This window comes from Tachysurus vachellii, chromosome 1 (genome assembly GCF_030014155.1).
Source record: "Tachysurus vachellii isolate PV-2020 chromosome 1, HZAU_Pvac_v1, whole genome shotgun sequence".
Classification (NCBI taxonomy): domain Eukaryota; kingdom Metazoa; phylum Chordata; class Actinopteri; order Siluriformes; family Bagridae; genus Tachysurus; species Tachysurus vachellii.
Window position 1 is genome coordinate 36,276,288 of NC_083460.1, and position 20,836 is coordinate 36,297,123.

At 37.5% G+C, this 20,836-nt stretch overlaps 2 protein-coding genes across 3 annotated transcripts; one reads left to right on the top strand and one right to left on the bottom strand.

Annotated features, from left to right (window-relative positions):
- The first annotated feature begins 153 nt into the window (after positions 1 to 153).
- On the top strand, positions 154 to 11,804 carry mfn1b (mitofusin 1b). The gene is made up of 19 exons (XM_060885432.1): positions 154 to 274; positions 1,263 to 1,297; positions 1,386 to 1,508; positions 1,599 to 1,734; positions 1,837 to 1,999; positions 2,406 to 2,530; positions 2,635 to 2,743; positions 4,180 to 4,287; positions 4,381 to 4,534; positions 5,278 to 5,345; positions 7,324 to 7,445; positions 7,682 to 7,808; positions 7,938 to 8,042; positions 8,578 to 8,680; positions 9,298 to 9,524; positions 9,660 to 9,827; positions 10,047 to 10,243; positions 10,405 to 10,539; positions 10,841 to 11,804. Exons 3-19 carry the CDS (start codon positions 1,394 to 1,396, stop codon positions 10,908 to 10,910), a joined length of 2,232 nt encoding a protein of 743 aa, XP_060741415.1. The 5' UTR covers positions 154 to 274; positions 1,263 to 1,297; positions 1,386 to 1,393; the 3' UTR covers positions 10,911 to 11,804.
- Positions 11,574 to 20,297, bottom strand: LOC132856068 (guanine nucleotide-binding protein subunit beta-4). 2 transcript variants are annotated; one of them, XM_060885463.1, is made up of 11 exons: positions 20,218 to 20,297; positions 20,084 to 20,149; positions 17,794 to 17,896; positions 17,647 to 17,685; positions 17,139 to 17,245; positions 16,762 to 16,825; positions 16,068 to 16,230; positions 15,605 to 15,671; positions 15,274 to 15,475; positions 14,607 to 14,823; positions 11,574 to 13,741 (listed from the first exon to the last, which is right to left on the bottom strand). In XM_060885463.1, the coding sequence occupies exons 3-11, from the start codon at positions 17,848 to 17,850 to the stop codon at positions 13,635 to 13,637; spliced, it is 1,023 nt and encodes a 340-aa protein (XP_060741446.1). In that variant the 5' UTR covers positions 17,851 to 17,896; positions 20,084 to 20,149; positions 20,218 to 20,297; the 3' UTR covers positions 11,574 to 13,634. The 2 variants fall into 2 exon arrangements, with proteins under 2 accessions (XP_060741446.1, XP_060741454.1); XM_060885471.1 differs by having other exon boundaries at positions 17,794 to 17,868; positions 20,084 to 20,263.
- Positions 20,298 to 20,836: the final 539 nt, after the last annotated feature.

The following is a 20,836-nucleotide window of genomic DNA, read 5'->3' on the forward strand; positions in this document are numbered from 1 at the left end:
AAATTTGCTGATGTTTTTGACAATGAATGTCTGAAAAAACAAAGTACATACAGTTAAATAACAGTCTTAAGCTTATGTTAATTTTCACTGAGGCCCTGTTGGTGAATCAGCAGTGTGTTTTCAGTAAAGCGATACGGGCTTTTATTTTGTAAACCGCAGCTTCACTTCGTTTTTAATCCGCCTGTAGTGTGTGTGAGAGAGTGTGTGTGTCAAATATTTTCCTGTACCTGCTGTTAGCATGTGTCTAAAGAGGATATAATCAATCGCTGAATTGGTAAGCAGTCGATTATTTTGACCGATTTCTGAGCATTATGCATGACCTCGTGCCATATAGTAAGATGTAATATTGTAATAATATAATGTAGAATTGACATTGAGCGCATGAGCTAATTAGCCGGTTAGCAGCCTTCATACCCAGTGAATGCCTTTAGCTAACTTGGCTAATTTGTTTGTAGCGGTATGAGCTGTTTCGTCTAACTCTCTAAAAGCAAGAATTACTTATTAACTGAAAGTAATTCAACTGAAATCATCGGTATATTTTGTGTACTATACGCTAGATAGTATAGCTAGCAATCAGGATAAACTTAATGTCGGTTAACGAGTCAAATCAAATCAATAATATGGTATTTATTGTCTAGTTTATAGTCAGTTTTAATCGATAACGCGTTGTCAGTGTATTCTACAAAAATGTAAGAGAATAAACGTAACGATTATTATTTTATTTTCATTCTAAATAACCTTTCTAACTTTTAGACGTCGGTTTTATTTGTCATACGATTTTCGAGAAAAAGATTCCAGCTTTCAGTTTCTATTCGAATGTTTGTCGATATAAATATACGATACGATCAAATTTCTATTCGAATTAAATCACGGTTCGGTGACGTTTTAAGGATTTATTATATTTATTAGACGTTACAATATATTTGTTTTACTCAGTAGGTCTCGAAAAAATATACAACATTAAAACGTATATTCTTTTGTACGTTTTATGAGAATTATACCCCAATAATGAAGATGTTTTAAAAGATTTTAATATCTAAAACGTAGTTGTTAAAAAGACAGAAACATTACTCATACTCAGATTGTCTGCTGTCAGATTTTTAATAATAAAAGACATATTTTTTTTATATATTTTTTATAAGTGTAGAATTCTATACTTTTCTATAATTTATTAGATCTGAATAAGTGCAATTTGTGATAAATGAGTGAAAAAAGAATCCGTTAATATCATGAAATTGACCGTGTGTGTTCATTTTTGGCAGGTTTGACATATCCGTCTTGTTTTGGGATTTTAAAGGTACATACAGCAAAAGGAAAATAAAGACTTATGAATTGAAAGCTGATTAGTGGTGATATTACAGCCCTGAATGTTGTCCTATTTACAGGTGAAGCCATGGAGCAAGAGGACCGATCTCCCCTCAAACACTTTGTTCTGGCCAAAAAGAAGATTGGTGATGTTTTCGAGCAGCTACTAAACTATGTCCAGGAAAGTTCACAGTTTGTTCAAGGTGAAATAAAACAAATCTTTTTGAATGTATGTATGTATGTATTTCTTTTTTAAGCTAGAAATAACTGTATTTCTGATTTTGTCGTATCAGATACGTGTTATAACGAATCGTTAGAGCACATTGCAAATGGAGATCAGATGGAGGAGATTGATGCATACACCAGCAAACTAGCAGTTATAAAAGAGGTGCTGGCTCGTAGACATATGAAGGTGGCTTTTTTTGGCAGGTGAGTGCTACTGCCTTCTGAAGCAAATCATTTGCTAACTTGTAACCTGAGGCTGGATTTGTAAGAATTATTTTTTTTAATGAATTTGTAACCTTTTACCAGAACAAGCAATGGAAAGAGCACGGTTATCAACGCAATGCTGCGTGACCGGGTGATGCCCAGCGGCATTGGACACACGACTAACTGCTTTTTGAGCGTTGAAGGCACTGATGAAGACAGGGCTTATCTGAAGACTGAGGGATCAGAGGATGAGAAGAGCATCAAGGTGAGAGCCAGCATGACAAGATTTATTTTACTAATCCAAGTTAAAAAGGTGACGTTATAGATGATGTATATTACTGTAAGGAATAAAACATTTTGGTGTATGTTGTTCATAAAAAAAATAACTGATCATATAATCATAATAACTGATATTAATATCCATTAAACGTTATCACCCTGATGTTGATTCTTTTTCTTTCAGCTTGGCCTGAAATGTCTTTTTGCCACAGCAATTAAATGTAATACAACAACATGTTTTATATCTAGACTTACATTTAAAGTTGCTAAGAATATTTAATGCGTCTTGTTGTTTACACTGAAACTGTTGTGACAGTTTTGTGTGATTTTTGGAGAAGTAGCATTTAAACATCATTTTAAAAGTGTGAATGCATTGACCTGTGTTTTCACAGACTGTCAATCAGCTGGCTCATGCATTACACATGGATGAGAGTCTTGATGCTGGCTGTCTTGTTAAGGTCTTCTGGCCTAAAACAAAGTGTGCTCTCCTTAGGGATGACCTAGTACTCATGGACAGGTACTGTGGGGCATTGTTATATGGCTGTATGTCGTTCATGAATAATAGCATTAAAGTTTAGGGTTAAACAGTCGGGTGACATTGATCATGTTTTGTATCCACAGTCCTGGGACTGACGTCACTACACAGTTGGACAGCTGGATTGACAAGTTCTGTTTGGACGCTGATGTATTTGTGCTGGTGGCCAACTCCGAGTCCACGCTAATGAACACAGTGAGGAGTTGCTACAGCAAATCTTGCTAAACTTTAAGATATTTGTTCTTCATAGCCCTTTTAATTTCTAAAATAACAATGAGATTTAAATTTTTTTAATTGGTTATATAAGATTAGGGTTGCAAAAGGGTACAGGAACTTAATCTGGGGAATTTTGGAAATATTCCAAATTGGAAAATTTATGGGAATTTACAGGAATTTATGGGAATTATTTGGAAATATAGGTAAATTTATATAAACTATATCATATACAAACATAAATAAACATTTTCTTTGGTCATAAGCAGACATGCATGCAAGGTAACACAAATTTTAAAAATGACATCTTGATTGATTTAATTGTAAGTAGAACTTTAATTGATTCTTTCATTGAGTAACACAAAAGCATAATAAACAGTTATTACGTTTAGGTATTGGGTACAATTAAGAATGTAGAATAAGGTAATGCAGAATAAGGCATTAATATGTGCTAAATAAGCAGTAATAAATAGGCAATATTCTATTCATATTCATGCTAATAAGCAACTAGTTAAATGACCCTAAAATAGAGTGTTTATGTGCATGTTATGGAAGAATGCAAGTACATGCAGGGGCTTTGGCCTCAATGGCCCTCCAGTAAGCAAGATTTTTTAAACTACATTTAAGTTCCTTGTTCTAGTCAACTCTATAACTTCCCAGTTATTCCCGTTGTTTTGCAACCCTATATAAGATACAGTCTCCTTATTAACTGCGAGTCATTGTATAGTCAACTGATATGGTATGTGAAGTCTGCACCAAAGGTTTGCACCAAGATAGGACAAGTATATTTTTCCACTTGGTAGGATGGGGGTGTGGCATATTTGAGCTCTCTGATTGGTTGTGTGCTAGAGAGCAGATGCTCATTCCCAGCTCTGTTTAGATCAGCTGAAGTATGCATGGCATGCAGAGGCCACTGAAGCGCTTATATGAGCTTGGAGCAGGGTTGGAGAGTCAGTTTGATGTACAAAGCTGCATTACATAAAACTAACTGATTTTAGTTACTTATCGGTTTGCAAAAAGAATTCCTGCTTAAACAACACTTGTAACACATATTTTAAAATGTCCTGTACATATCCAATTTATATAAGCTGTTTACTCAGTTTGACGGTAAATTAGTAATTATATTTTCTTCTTTGGCAAATTTCTTCTGAATTCAGACTTTCAGCAAGATCTTGCTTAATTTCATGTACTACGGCAACATGATTAAAAAGACGATCTGTCTATTTTGTTGTCAACTGTTTTGTTGTTGTTTTTATTGTCGGGTCATGAAACACTTCAGCTCAGAAAATACAGGATGTACAGACATCTCTTATGTTGTGTGTGGATTGCTGAAGAATGGAGTCTTTTCCTCAGCTGAGTCTCTATCATATCTAAATTGGAAATGTTCTGACTTTCCTAATGTGTTTCCTTCCTCAAAGGAGAAACATTTCTTCCACAAAGTAAATGAACGCCTTTCGAAGCCCAACATTTTCATCCTGAATAATCGCTGGGATGCTTCCGCCTCTGAACCCGAATACATGGAGGATGTGAGCATTTTACCATTTTTCTTTGCAAATTTCATGTATATTGTACTTTTTTTTTTTTATAATATCTGATATTACAAATACCTTTCACTTTAGGTGCGTAAGCAGCACATGGACCGATGTGTGAACTTCCTGGTGGAGGAGCTCAAGGTGGTGGATCGCCAGCAGGCTCCCAATCACATCTTCTTCGTATCTGCCAAGGAGGTGTTGAACTCAAGAATGCAGCAGGCGCAGGGTATGCCAGAGTCTGGTAAGCAGGAGTTCACCCTCAGGATCCATGGCACAGTAGCTGCCCCTTTCTGCCAGCATGCCACTCATTATTGCTCACATGCTGTCCGAACTTGGTGACAGTCACAGTGTACCAACATACATATGGTTATTGCCAAATGTGGGGGAAAAAAATACAATAATCCTATACAATCAGCCAGAAAGCAAGACATACCTAAACCCACATGACGCTGACTCGCAGGGTCTTTATTGTAAGGATGTGTGATGTACACCATAGAAATTATTATTATACATGGGTATTATTGTAAATTACAATGGATTCTGTAATATTTTCTTGCAATGAATACCACGAGTCAATTTAACTTATTTATTTTTGTTTTATAATAATGATACATTTATATTCAATCATACCACAGTCTCTTTGCTAGTAAAAAGAAATTATTCATTTTGTTTCTGAAGCCTTTTTAGGCAACACAAATTCCTTTGAAGGTCGTGTTGCAACCTAGATTCGCTTATAACACGAGCTTGCATACTCTAATGGATTTGTTTGATGTTCTGTCCATCCATAAAGATGCATTAAATTCCCACAGCACTTAGAGCTATAAATGTCTGTGCTAGTGGAGGATCAGTGACAGCCTGAATTGACCAGAACTGTTCACACTTCAATTAAAGTCAGCCATGATTGGTTGTGTTTGTGTTGTTTCTTTGAAAACCACAACCCCACATGATGAGTTGCTGTGCTAAATCGGTGATGCTTCTTCTCAGGAGGAGCATTAGCAGAAGGTTTCCGGGAGAGACTGAGGGAGTTCCAGAGCTTTGAGAGGACTTTTGAGGCAAGTGATTTCTGAGGCGATGACCATGGATATGTGACATCTGATTACTACCAGAAAAAAAATTCAGGTTGAAAAAAGATTTATCTCCGGAAGCTGTTTGAGTTGAAGCAAGTAGCTTATTGTAAAAAGACCTGAGGATATAGGTGGCTATAAGTTTAACTGGGTGGAAAAGAGACGATAGAAACCTCTACAAATCTTAGTCAAATTAAGATAAGTGTAAATGGCAGACGTGAAAGAAAAAAACACGTATGTCACAGACTCAAACCATCAGAATCAAGTATTTAGTACATTTCTTTAGTACATTTCATTTAGTACATTTCTTTGATGTGAAGGACTGTATAGGGAATTGAGGAGATGATCAGCTGAAAACTTGCTTATCAACTAAACATTGTAGTGAATTACAGTTCATCCTGGACTACAGGCTTATCACAAGCTCATGTGACCCCAAACACGTCTGTCTGCATCTTTTGGGCTTATTACACAGTAGACCATAATTTAGATGAGAAACACATGAATTGGCACATTTAGACAATCATCTTCAGTTTAATTTCTTAAAGCTGCATGTAATGTCACCTAAAATATTGCAGCATTGAGATAAAAAAGTAGAATCAAAACATAAAATCAAAAGGAGAAATGAACAGAAAATGAATCAATTTCAAGTCTAAATTATTGTCAGATTATTTCTTCTTCTGACACCACAAGCAAAACCGTTTAATAAATTGGCTTTAATCCGTTATGACATCATGCTTCCAGATAACATCAGTAAGACTTGAAGCTATGATTAATGTTAGTATGAATACGGACATGCGTCCTGAGACAGGAGGCTGAGGATTCTTGGCTCTTGACTGTTTCTAACTTTGTTTTTTCTTCTGTTTTGTCTTCTTTAGGCTTGTTGCTTAAAAATAACACATTCCTCATTTCTATTATAAGTATTAAGAGAGGGAGATGGAAAATGTTTAATGCTGCGCACACCGATAGTATCAACAGTACATAAATGATCATGTCTTAAAACGTAAACATATTTGCTTAAATAAAACGTACACCACACACATGCACACAGAGTTTTTTTTGTTTAGCTTAATTACTCTGCCAGTTTATTTCTTGCCAAGACATTTCCTTTCCCTAGGCCCATGTGCTCTTTTTCATCAATCTGTGTGCTCATTGCTGAAGTCTAGATTTGCTAAGGCGAGGACACCCTTCTCCTCAGTTCACTTTAACACTTGTGTTCTATTCGTTTCAGTGATTTTGTGCATTATGTTGATATTCTTTGTATCATTTCTACATGAATACTGTATCTTCTGGACTATATGGCCTAAATGTTAGGGATGGTTGATGAGACATTTCTGTGATGCACTCTATGTGATGTAATTGTGCAGGTTTGCTAACAAACTGCAGCCAAACATTAGTGATGGATTATAAAATCCAAGTTCAGTGATAAATCTGTATGTTTATACATTAAGCGTAAATGTTAGCATCTAATCTACGGCTTCGAATCAGGGTTATAAAAACACTGATCACGATGGCGTGTCAGAAAACGTGTTTTGTTACTGAATTTACACCATATTCATATTCTAAAGTGAAATGCACGAAACATTGCTGTATAATGATGTTCACCAGACACAATTTAGTGGCCAGACTCTCATACACTTGTTGTTCAGAAAATACAGTTTTTGTTGTTGATATCGTTTCATTTCTGTTCCAGATTTTTTTCATGAGATATTTTTTTATTTTATTTTTTTATTTTTTATTTTTTTTACATTTCTCTTTGACCTGTTTTGAATGTATTCCTTTTGTATTTTTATTTGTATTTATTTACTGTAAGTTACTGTGAGATGAAGCGTGACTCTGTGATGGTACAGACCTGCTGCTGATCTTTCTTATCGTCCTCTCCCTCGGTTCGGGAAGAAACGGAGCAGCAGGTCAGTATCTCACCTGCTTAAGTGTCACTTATCCCAGTAACAGTTATGTGGCCTCGCAGGAGTGTATCTCGCAGTCAGCAGTGAAAACAAAGTTTGAGCAGCACACAATCAGGGCAAAGCAGATCACTGAAAGTGTAAAAGGCATCATGGATCAAATCCACATTGCTGCCGCTGAGAAGAGGTGGGTCCACTCTTTTTAGTTCTGTCCACTGAGTTTCCCTTTGACCTAGCTTGTCCTGCATATGTCCTTGTTCTGCATATGTACAACAAGCCAGTGCGAAATTTAGAGTTTTATATCTCAATCATGAATTCTGTCTCTGTTCTAAAGACCTGATCGGTATTACAGTACATTGTGTATATTCTTATGATTTTTAAGAAGCAAGTTGTATATGTGATAATCTTTGTATCCAACATCAGGGTGGCCTCTCTGGAGGAGAGAGAGTATCTGATGGACCGCTTGGAGTTTGTCCGAAATCAGCTCAACCTTCTCATTGAGGATATCAAAAAGAAAATTAAGATGGTTTTAGAGCAGGTGGCCAGCCAGGTAGAAACTATAGCACTACTACAGGAATTGAGATATAGAATCAACAGTAGAGGGATAATGAAACACTCTGTCTATCTCTTTCTCTCTGTTTTTTTTTTTTTTTTTTTTCCATCTGACTGTCTTTACTAGGTATCGAATGCCATGGCAGAGGAGATCTGTCGACTCTCGGTACTCATAGACGAGTTTCGTTCAGACTTCCACCCATCTCCTCACGTGCTAAAGATGTACAAATCAGTGAGTTGATTTTCTCTCGGACACTTCCGTAAGAGGACATTCATACATTTTCTTACATCTAAATTAACTCAGGTGCTCAAAAAAGTTCAGTAAGTTCTGTTAGCTCAGATGAAGTCATTTAGCCAGGAAAAGTTTGCACCGACTCTACAAGGATAATGTTGCTTAAAGATTCCAATTTAGCATGAGTGGTTCAGACAGACTTAGTTGCTGACACTGTTACACACACCCTTATCTATAAAAACAGAGGAAAGGACATCACAGCTAAAAACAGTAGTCAAGGCCACTTATTTTGCTATTAAAAAACATATTAAGCAAATGATGTCTTTTGGGGTGAGTATGTGATTTATTTAGACATGAAAGCAATAACCGTCCCTCATTTGTTGCCTACAGTATATTACACTTGCGCTTTAATATACAACTAAAGATCGTCCTATTGAAACTAAGTAGAAAGTTTGTGTGAGTTTCAATAAACAGTTCCAGGAACATGAATAACTGTATTGTTCAAACTTGCAAAATGTGCAAACCTCTTTCTTAGGAGCTGCTTAATCACGTAGAAAAGGGATTGGGAAAGAACCTGGCTTTCCGCTGCTCTGATGCTGTCAACGCTTCTGTGCAGTCCTCTCAGAAAGAAATGATCGGTGTGTTATCACTCAGAACTTGATTATTTTCTGATTCCTATTATATCACAGCAATTTGAAGCTCGCCATATTTTTATCCATTTATAGTTATGTTGAATGCTGTGGAACCTCCATGAAACAACTTAGTTTGTGTTCTCTCTCACGTTCTAACAGTAATAAACAGTCATCCCTCACCTCCTTTTTTCAGTTTGGCTAATCATATGTCAATAAATGCCTTAATTTACTGAGAAACTTTTAACATGCGACAACCTCTGTCCTGAAGAGAAAAACTTTAATGCTTTACAAAGACTGTTACAAAGTGCTGACACTTGAGACTATGAAAACATCTCGGACAGGGAACGTAACCATATCAACGATTACACACTATGTGTGCTGCGGTATAAAATGTAGTTGTTTAGTGGTTGGATTCCTCATTAAAATAGATTTGGAACAGTACCTCTGTTTTTTTTGTTCTGTATTTGAGTAACAATGGTGACATAACTCAATAAATCTCCACAGTAGGCATGCGTTCTATCTATTTTTATGCATATTCCATACATGAGCAACATCACATGCTGCAGACCAGAAATGAGGGACATTGTCCTGTAATGATCTTCTCCTGCCCGCTATACTTACAGAATGTTTGCAGCCTTTACTACCCCCTGATGTTCAGAGCCAGATCCACATGCTGATTCCTTGCAGAAAGTTTGACCTGAGGTACGACCTGAACTGCGCAACACTCTGCGCCGATTTCCAGGAGAACATCGAGTTTCAGTTCTCTCTTGGCTGGACTGCTCTGGTTAGCCGTTTTCTCGGACCAGCCAACGCCAAGCGCGCCCTCATGCTGGTGGACCAAAACCTCCAGGTATTTATGGCTCAAAATGTAATAAATGTCATCCTTAAATTTGCCTACATGAAGGCTATTACCTTTTTTGCTACCCTAAAACACGTTATTTGTCTCTGAGAAACCCCTTCTCACAGTCTCATTTGTCTTTGTCAGCTCACACATCCTTTGGCCACCACTCCAGGAAGTGGTGCCATTGCACAGGCCCCACCCTCTAGAGCTCAGGCCGTGGTAAGCCAGGAGGAGCTCATGATGTCTATGATTGCAAATCTGGCTTCCGTCACCTCCCGCACTTCCATGAGCATGGTCATCGTCGGGGGCGTGGTGGGTAACACATTAATCAACACCACTGCGGAATATTCTGCATTTTTGTCTTATTAAATTGTAAGAGGAATAAAATATTCCAATGTGGGTTGTTACAGGAAATTAACCACACAGTTGTGGATTACTTTCATATTTCAACACGCCCTGTTTGTTTATTCCTTACTCATTGCCCATGGTCTAAAACAGTATTATAAATCACCCCATTTGTCTTTGTAACAGGTGTGGAGGATGATAGGCTGGAGAGTCATCGCTCTCTCTGTGAGTCTTTATGGCATGGTGTACTTATTTGAGAAACTCACATGGACCACCAAGGCTAAGGAGAGGGCACTGAAGAAGCAGTTTGTAGATTACGCCACTGAGAAACTCCAGATGATTGTTAGCTTCACCAGTTCAAACTGTAGCCACCAAGTGCAGCAGTAAGTAACCTTTTTTATCTACTCAAATACAGGCCATCAGGAATAATTTCCTATAGTAGGCGCACTGGGAATTGAGCTTGTGGTGTTTGTGTGTATGTTTTGTTTTTCTTCTAAAGATGTCGATTTGGTTGTAGTTATGAGTGATAATTTGTGCCATGCAGGGAGATAGCCAGCACGTTTGCCCGGCTGTGCCAGCAGGTAGATGAAACTCAGCGGGACCTGGAGAATGAAATCAGCCGGTTGACGACAAAGATTCAGCAGCTGGAGACGGTTCAGAGCAGCTCCAAATCACTTAGGTCAGCACCCAACTTTTTTAACAATAAAATGTAATAAAATCATTTACACTTAAATGAATTAATATTATGAAGTAGTGAGAAAAATGCATGGATTTTATTTCATAAATATTTACCATGCTGTTCTTCTACCATAAAATGTTAGAGGGACAATTTTGCTTTTTAAATTGTAATTAGTTCATATGTACCTTGTAGTTCGTACTAATGGGGGACCTTTGTACATTTAAAGGTGTCTTTTAGCTCTGAAAGTCTAAAAAACCCAGATACTTAAGTAAAGAATGTGTTTGTTTTGGGGGGTTTCCAGATACAAAGCCACAGATTTGGAGAGGGAGCTGGAGAGCTTTACAAACCAGTATCTCCAGCCAAAGAACTGAATTCCCCATTCTCACTCAGCACCTTGGTCTCAGGCTTTATTCCACAGGACAGGATCTACAGAAGATATCTAGCAGCTGTGTATCTGCAATGTAAATGTTACCAGTGGAAAAACTGTCATATACACTTACACTGTCACGGGTTGGTTTCTGGATTTCCTGCTACAAACAATTCAATCGAGATGTGGTTTGATTGCAGTGTTTATATTGAATCTGTTCTGTAACGATATCTGATTGATTACCGAACTCAAACACTACTGTATGTACTATGGAAGAAAAACATGAAGAAAACAACGATGTAAGGGGCAGAAATGTCACGTTCACGGTTCAGAACATTGTAAAAAAAAAAAACATTACTTTGTTCACATCCAGCGGACTTGAAACAGAGCCCTTTTCTGAACCTCATTTTTTGGAAGGGAAAGTTCAAAAAGTGTTTTGTAGATAGCCTTTTGATCAGTGCCTATTTTCAAGATGTTCCTCTAAAACCTCTCTGATTCTAATCCATTGTGAAGAATTTCTTTTTGAAGGTTTGTGCTTTGTAAAAATGTGAAATGTTCAGATTTAAAAAAATATAATAAATCAGAAAAAAATGAACATCATTAAAATATTACTCTGTATAATTATTGCCTATATCTAAGTATGAGTAATGTGACTAAAGCCAACATATTTGGTTAAAAGTTTTATTTAATACAATATCCACTTATAGTAACACCATTATCACCAAGCCACTGTACAAATACAAAATAAACTGGTGAGACTATTAAAAAAAAAAAATCATCTCTTTAATGATTAGTCCACATGATGGCACTATAAAATATATCAAGGCACAAAAGCCTTGTTTTTACTGGCTTAAAACATTAAAAAAAAAAAGCAGGGACTGGTAACTACTTCAGCTTAGTGGACCTGCCCTGTTTCACTTTTATTGATTTATTGATTTTAAAGTCTTAATACAGTGTTAATACAGTTTCTGTTTTAAAGGCCAAAATCCATACAACTTAAAAAATCAGCACTTCATTCTACAGATAAAAAAAATGACCATGGGAGCAGCAACGCTGTTAATCCTGTTTGGTCATCACTGAAACACTCGCTACGATAATACAGTCTGCCATACACACAATTAAGCACCAGGATTGTACATGTGACTGCATTCTAACACAGTGTGTCCACTACACACGTTTGTTAAAATGATTGAGAAAATCCCTCGGTATGGTCCAGTCAAGTTGAACAATGGCACAAAAATGGGTAGAAAATAGACTGGGAATGTTTTGATCAATTTTATGATTAAGAAAATGATGTATTCAGGCTTAACAAAAGGCCTGCTAATTATAATACAAAGAAAAAAATTAAAATAAACGACTGAATGGTCTGGCTGTATCAAATATACTGCTAGGGATTGCAATGGATGTTGCTTTAAATGGAAATGAACACTGCCAATTGTTTGGTCCCTTTGGTAACTGCTGGTACAATCCGATAAGAGGATGATATAGTGCATTGTTTATTAGTGAAGGCAAAACAGGCAAAATGCCTTCTGCACAATATATTTATAGTGTTGTTCTTTAACATAGGCCTAAATTTAGAAGCTAAATCTATGCTACAAACTTGACCCAACAAATAAACATAGCTCACTCAGGCCATAGGAATGTAAATTGCTTTAGAATTACCTAAAGACTGATAATTGATCATATACTGCACAGGTCTGGGTCTTATGAGGTTTTTTTTTTTTTTTTTTTTACATAGTTTCAGTAGCACTTGGAAAGTCTGAATAGGTTTTCATGCAGATGAGAAATGAGCAAGTAGCCATCTACATGACACTGATTTGTGTCTCGGATTATCTGCTTTATTCTGGCCACCAAAAAAAACAGCATTCATTATGCTGTGATGTCCTTGTAGAGTAGCGCAAGGTTTCAGGTTTTTGGAGGGCAGCAGTATCCTGGTATAATTACAGATCAGTGCAGAAGATCAAGGCAATACAAGACTACATTTAAGCTCTTAGGTTCTTAATTTGGCTCAATTCCAGGAGAATTCAGGGATCATAAAAAACAAAAACATTATACTAGAAATACGGGACTAAAAAAAAATAATAATACCACAGCAGCAAAGACATTTTGTGGACATTAGTTACGTGGCTGCTGGGTTACACACAAAGTCTATAATGCCCTTGAGCTATCTAGTATCTTAAAGTTTCTAATACATTTTCTATTAACTGAAGGAAATGGGTAAAAATCATTACTGGAGCCATTTTTAATGCCATTTTTTCTGTTTATGCCAAATCGGCTTTTAGAAAGTGCTTTCTGTAAAGAAAATTAAAAAAAAAAAAAAAAAGAAGATGGCCGCATGTGCTAAAAGGCTCTCGCATTCTGCTAAAAATATCCTGGACTTCAAATATACTGTAAATGATGCACCTCTAAAACAAACCACTATAATGGGTTGCGATCAAACTAAAAAATATATACAATACCATTGTGTGAGCATATATATATATGGCATATACATGCACATATTGCTGTACATATATACCATATTTATATTCATATACTGTACATATGTATGTACAAAAGCACAATGATTCCTCCATCGTTTCTCAATAACCTCCTGTCTGACCTCAGTTGAGTCAGCCTGGGCCTCTTTGCAGGAATGTGTTGAATAAGTGAATACAAAAGGCATGTTGTTCTCACAGTTGAGACCTGTAGTGATGGTGCAGTCTGCCATAAAGTCCAGCTGTTGGGTTCAGTTCCAGATACGGAGGAAGCTATCCCAAGATCCTGTGGCCACGGCCATGCCGTCATCAGTCACGCCTAGACAGCTGACCCTGTTGTCATGGCCGGCAAGGACACCTGGGTAAGGATATGAAAAGTCAATGCAACGTTAACTCATCCCAGTACTGGAAGGAACAGAGGAAGTGAAACTGTAAATATGGGTTTGCTGTACTTGAGATCGTGTTTGTTCAGTTCTGACGTTTTTAACCCACAAAAACTGGATGTTACATCTCCTAAAATGCTTGCAGTGTAATGTGTGAAATTTAGAGCTAATTCTTAGGTGCTGACTCAAATGCATGCATTTAGTAGACTGTTGATGTGCCAGGCATTTAACTAAGCTAAAAATCTGCATTTAAATAACTGTTGGCATTTTATGAACCCAAAAGGTAAATAATAATATTACAAAATGTTACACTAGCATAGATATCAGACAAAACAGGCAAGGCATAATGTAAATGTTCTAGCAGTTTCCATAACATACTGTAACTGTACTATATGGATTTTTGTGTGTTTTGTGTTCATGTATTAAAGTCAAATTAACATTTAAATGCTAGACCACATCATATTTTAAAAACAACACTGAGCACCTTCATCCTGATTTTGAAGATAAATCTAGCCTCCTTTTAGCACTCAATGGTATATTTGGATTATCTTGTTTATTTAATAATTTTTAAAGATGGGAGTTCTTGAATTGTTTTGGTCGGGTGATTTTTTTTGCTCCATAAAGCTCTTTCTATCATAGTGTTCAAAATTTGGAGGTATGCACAGAAATGTAGAGGACCAATCGGCTTGCAACATTTAATTTCTGAAGCCTGTGTCCAGAAAAGTGCACAAAACAATCAGGGCAACGGGGCATGAGGCTGAGACCTGTCATCCTCGGATCCTCGTGATTCCAAAGCTGAGGAATACGTACATGATGGAGAATAGCAAAAGGTGGACTCACCTGCTCTCTCGCCCTTTAACGTGTCCCAGACGTTGCAGTTGAAGTCGTCGTAGCCAGCGAGCAGCAGGCGGCCGCTCTTGGAGAAGGCCACAGAGGTGATGCCGCAGATTATGTTGTCATGCGAGTATAAAATGAGCTCCTGGTCAGCACGCAGGTCAAAAAGCCTGCAGGTGGCATCATCTGAGCCCGTAGCAAAGGCATTTCCATTTGGGAAAAACTGCAAGACCACAAAATGTAAAGGAACATAGTAATTTAAATACAGAAAGACACAGAAAGGCTTTTCACACTGAAAATGTTTCACACAGGGTGAAATTTTGCAGTGTTGTGAAAGTTGGATATCAACAAATGGCTGGTCACCTACATGCCAAATTTAAAAAGAACTGTTTTTTCCCCCTATTGATGCAAAAGTGTGAGAGATTATTTTTTTTATTATAGCCGTCACATGCTGCATGTATCCAGTCATGTTTTTGCCAGTGCAAATAATATTGTTAACCCAGGGTCTAGGAATAAAAAAAATAATATGAATACCCAGGATTAATTGTTAACTCTTAAAAAAACAAATAAAAAACAAACAAAACGTGAACAACAAACATGGAATAAGATAACGCAGGATTCTGTTTACCCAGGTTTTACGTGCAGTAAATTTCAAAATAAGCTGGACACTTACACAGACAGCGTTAATGTCAGAAACATGGCCGGTGAAAGTCTGTCTGCACATGCCGTCTCGAACGTCCCACAACTTGGAGGAGGCATCACAGGCGCCTGAAACGAAGGTCTTGGTGTCAGGGCTGAGTGACAGACTCATCACATCACCACTGTGGCCTGTGAAGGTGTTGGCCTGCTGGCCGGTTTCGATATCCCACAGTGCACTGGAGAGCAAAAGTTCTCAATCAGCTATGCTTATGCAAAGCATATATTCATACACATTTTAAAACAATCAATCAAGCAATGCATCATGGTTTTTAAATCAGTGTATTTACAGTTGTTGGCCCACTCACCATGTGGTGTCCCCAGAGCTGGTGATAATCTGGTTGTCACTGAGGAAGCGACAACAGGACAAATATCCTGCAGAGGAAAGAGGACAAATAAGAGAACTTTTCAGAGAATTTTCACACTTCATTAATAATTTGGATAGTAGTGATTCCTGACTGATCACATGACCATGGGGAAAGTAACTGGACAGATCATATGTTGATCTTGGCAGTTTATTTAAAACAAAGGAAAAACTCTTTGCCTTGAGAAGCAGTCATGTATCAGATATGTTTAGTTTTGCTGATTCAAGTTTATGGTCAAATTATTCTATTTCTATTCTACGGTCAGTATTGAAGCCTTAAAATACAAGTACAGTGATTACTGTTACAATGGAGACAAAGGATCTGGAGACAATTTTTCACCTGTCATATGGAGAGCAAATCGTCACTCGAGAGTCATTCTTTGTTTCTGTAAGGATGAAATATTTACCTGTGTGTCCCGGAAGCTCTCTGGTAACCCTGACGTTGCCCTCCCGAGTTTTCAGGCTGTAGATGGAACAGATGTTATCCAGACCGCCACAGGCCACGTAGTTTCCTGAAGGGGCGTATGCACACGTCATCACCCAGGATGAGCGCAGAGGAATCGCATGCACCTGGGAAAGAAAACAAATATAAATCACTTATAAATAAAAGTGTGTTGTATCATATGCTGAACTACATTTTTCTTTAAATGACAAAATTGTGGTTGTATTATATCAGGGTGGCTAACCAGTCAGAGACCAAGAGCCACATTTTTTACTGTGTTACCGCAACGAGCCACATCATACACATGGGCACACATGAACATCACCTTTTTTTCCCCCTGCCATTTTGAGAGCGAACTTGACACAAATTGTTTACTCAAATGATCTTGCTCCTACTGGGAAACTTTGAGGTATTTTCATCCCACTCACATGCGCATTTGACGAAAATACCGTATTGAACTGAAGCGAAGCGAACACGCACATAAAAAAAAAACACAAATACAAACATTGATATGAACGTAAGAGCCGCATGAAACCGGGCAAAGAGCTGCACGGGAGCTGTGGGTTGGCCACCCCTGTATTATATAATATATTATATCACTATTATGGACACTTATACAAAATCTTCACAAACTAATGCAAAGAAGCTTGATATATTACCTTGTTTGTTGTGTAGCTGTCCCAGATGATTAATTTGCCATCCTGGGAGGCACTGACAAGTAACCTGAACACAAAAGCACAAAAACCCTTATATTGTCTCATTTATCAGATCACAGAGGCACTTAAAATCTGATAAAGTGCACGAATTTGTATTTAAAAGTGAGCTCAGCTGCTTCTAAAATGCTTTTTATGTAACCTTCATCACTCATATGATTTTTGTTATAAAACAAAAAGGACCTCTGGAGAGACCAGAAAAGGCATTCTCTCTCTCTCACTCACACACACACACACACACACAGTTAACGGTATAGTAGTAAACAGGTGTGTGCCAATAAAACATCAATGACTTTTTCCAATCATAACAAATCCACACACACCTTGAGTCGCTGCCCCAGTGCATGGCATAGATTTTGGCAAGATGCCCCCTAAGAGTACGTCTGGTCCTCATCTGTATCCTTCCTGCAGAGTCCAGACCAGCTGTGATCTAGAAGCAGTAGAAGAAAAAGCCTTTGACACATATGAAAGATTTTTTTATTTCATGCCTTAATTTACATTGTTCCTACCTGGACATTAGCCCCACCCCCAGCTCTAACGGAGCTGCTTAGCTCCACTCTAATTCCTTACACTTTGGCAGAGAAGGTGGGGTGGGCTGGATGGCCTGGCAGTTTGCCATGCAAGGAGCAGAGGGCTCTAACAATTACAAACTGCTCCTTGGGTCAAAGTGTAAAAATATATAAATCTGTGCAATCAAACAGAAATGTCTTTAAGCACTAAATTTTACAGTGACTTAAGTTTTTCCTCTCATCGTATAGCTTAGGTCGCAAATTCTAGCTGATTATAAAGTTTGTGAAAATATGTTTCCTCATAACACTTGTTAACACATACCTCTTGAAGAGTAGAGTCACTACAAGCCTTTCTGGCATCCTGTTCAAGGAAGAAAACACAATGAAAGAGAAACCGGTTTTGAGAGAAGTTATCTTAATATTCTGTGGAGTACTTTGTAGCTCGCCAACGTCCATTAACCTCTCTTACCCGGATCTGACTGCGAAGCTGCTCAGCCTCTTGCCGTAACTGTTCCAGTTCACTCATTGTCGAAGTATGACGCACCTGTGAGACAGAAGAGACTAGCTGGGTCCTGCAACACAGACATGGAATATGCCTTAGGACAAAGTGTAATTTTGACTAATATACTTTGGATAAGAAATGCTGTCTAACACTGAATATATATGCTCATAGGGAGACTACACTAATAAAACCCTACTATCTGGGCTGAAATAGCAAATGCTCGCTGATCTTTCCTCCATGTGCTTATGGCTATTTTTCTGGAGTTTTAGTATACACCATTCACCTTGAAAAGTACTGGTGGTGTACCTTGAATATTGAATACATGATTAAAATTTAAAGACCATTTTTGCCTTACAGATTTAACACTCCCTAAGTCTTTATAGAAAAAAAGTCTTTGTAGAAATAGCATTTCTATTTGTTTTCTTCCTTAAGGGATTAAAACTTAAGGGAGGAAAACTCCGTATTATATTCATATTAAAACGGACAATAGGATGGCACCCACAGACAATACTGACAACAGTGTTGCTCAGCACCAGCACTCCATTGTCCAATGTGTGGCAGTGCAGTTTGGCACTGGGCACAACAAGCATGGCTTCAACATGCTGATTCAACTCACTGCAGCATGAAAGAACAAATCTGAAGCAACAATTTGACAAGAGGATTTGTAAAATGTATCAAATTCTGACAGCATCATTCATCATCCTTATGAATAATAAATTTAAGAAGAATTTAAGAAAACGCCCTGCAATAATTCATTATTGTCTATTCTGGGAACACCGGGTGCATTGGGGAATACACACTAAATGGAACATATGCATTACCATTGGCATTCACACCTATTGTTTAGAGTCGTCACTTACTATCACGTATATTGGAGGTGGAAGGAAACCCAAATACATGGGAAGAAAATATACACAGTCAATGACTCTGAAGGTGTGAAGTTAAACTCCTGCAAGTTCCTTGAACAGAAATATTTCTCTTGGTTGAATTGTATGATTATTAAAAATCCTCAAAACCACCACAGCAGGTGCAGGTTTTCATTCCAGTCAAGCAGGAGCCATACCAGAGTTCACCTTTTTTTTAATCAGTTCATCTTGTCTTTCAGTAGACTCAGGTGTGGCTTCTGCTTCATTTGGAATAAAACCATGTACCCACTCCAGCCCTTTCCTGTTAAAATTGGACTCTGTAATATTGACATTGTATGTTATATGTATGTTAATAATGTTGTGATAATGACCATCAAACAATATTTGGTGCTGTGTATTAAACCTCAATTGAGAACATGTGAAATCATACACTCTGCTTCCATAAGAATAAGGGTATATAATATATATAAGAACACATACACACACACATATACATATACACACACACACACATTACATATATATACACACACACACACATACATTACATATATATACACACGCACATACATTATATATATCTCCACACACACACACACACACTCATACATACACACACACACACACATTACATATATATACACACACATACATTATATATATCTCCACACACACACACACACACACACACACACATATACACTCATTTTCATTATTTGATCCATTGTAAATATTTGTGTCTTCTCTCTTTAAATCCCTGCAATACTTCTAGCGTTGTTTGTTTATAATAATTCTGGAGAGATTCCACACACTTCCCCGTTTTACTCGCCATACAGTAAAACTGAAAGTAAAAGTGTTTTGAGTGGAGAAAGGGAGACTTTCTAGGAGTTTTTACACGTTTGATACCTAAATGATGATGTTTTTATTAATCATAATAAAGGAACAACATCATTAAATCCAGTATCCGAAGGCCTTGGTGTAATCCTTGTGTTGCAATTTGCTATTGCAGGATCTACAAACTTCCGGCCTCCTTACTGATTTTGACATCTCAAAAAATCCCGAAAAAAAAAAAAAGCGCAAACCGAATCAGAAAACTGCGTGTTTTTCCCCCCAAACACTGCTCCTGTAACTCAGTGTTTACTCTGTGACAGGCCGCATAGTGCCAGATTATAAATATTCACTATTTAATCTGTTTCACTGTTTAATTAACAGCTACTTCCTAATGACTCTAACACGAAAATAACACATCCCTGTAATGAGAAACAGTATTTCAGCCTTCAGTAGCACCAAACAGTTCAAACTTGTTGCTTCGTGTCTGTTGGTTTCTAAAAGCAGGAAATAGGCTAAAAAATGAGAGAAATCACAGGCGAGTTATTAGCGCGTTAACATACCCTGAATCAAGCTCGTCGTATTGCTCTGTAAACCCAGCTGATTTCAAAATCCACGCATGGCGACAGCTGTAAAATAAACAGCAAATAAATCACTCGGTTTTTAGTAATTGTAATATATTTAAAGGGCCACACACCCTGTCACGGTTGAACACAATTTTCAACAAGCTGTCTCTTTACCACACCCATAGAGAAAACGGGAACATGGCAACAACAGAGGCGCGGGGGGGGTCCACGAGTTATTCGTTTCTCACAACGTTTACTGTGCTTGTTTATAAGCACGATACATTAACTATTTGTTTTGTTTAGAACTTGATTTTTAACAGGATTATTTTCATTTCGTCAAAATGTATTTACAGACGACCGAAATGATCTAATCAGAAAGTGATGTTCCCCTGTAAAATGATGGTTTAGTCTGTCGGCTGCCTCAACACAGCGGCGGTATGAGAAACCGGAAATGTATCCGTTCGTGTGGGTTGAGACTGAATCCCAAATGGCTCCCTAATGAACAAAACGTGCACAATGTAGGGCGGAGATGTAATTATTTCATATCATACGATTGCACTTATATGTGGAGTAGGGAGCAATTAGAGATGTGTTACATTTGTTGGGTCGCTTCTGAGGGAAATTCTTTATTAGGACATTTTTTGTTGAAGAGAGTAGAATTAGCAGAAGGCTAACTTTGTTCATAGCTTTAACTTATTTATTACTTTCTTTGTGCGATATTCATACAGGTTTTCCTGATATTAAGACTTT

What these genes read in the sequence shown, in the direction of transcription:
- mfn1b (XM_060885432.1), top strand. Translation starts at nt 1,394, where the DNA reads ATGGAGCAAGAGGACCGATCTCCCCTCAAACACTTTGTTCTGGCCAAA. An exon ending in TGGTCATCGTCGGGGGCGTG is followed by an intron (nt 9,828 to 10,046) that starts GTGGGTAACACA and finishes TCTTTGTAACAG; the next exon opens with GTGTGGAGGATGATAGGCTG. An exon ending in AGCAGCTCCAAATCACTTAG is followed by an intron (nt 10,540 to 10,840) that starts GTCAGCACCCAA and finishes GGGGGTTTCCAG; the next exon opens with ATACAAAGCCACAGATTTGG.
- LOC132856068 (XM_060885463.1), bottom strand. Translation starts at nt 17,850, where the DNA reads ATGAGTGAACTGGAACAGTTACGGCAAGAGGCTGAGCAGCTTCGCAGT. An exon ending in AGAGCTTCCGGGACACACAG is followed by an intron (nt 15,672 to 16,067) that starts GTAAATATTTCA and finishes TTTCCTCTGCAG; the next exon opens with GATATTTGTCCTGTTGTCGC. An exon ending in GTTAAAGGGCGAGAGAGCAG is followed by an intron (nt 13,742 to 14,606) that starts GTGAGTCCACCT and finishes ATCCTTACCCAG; the next exon opens with GTGTCCTTGCCGGCCATGAC.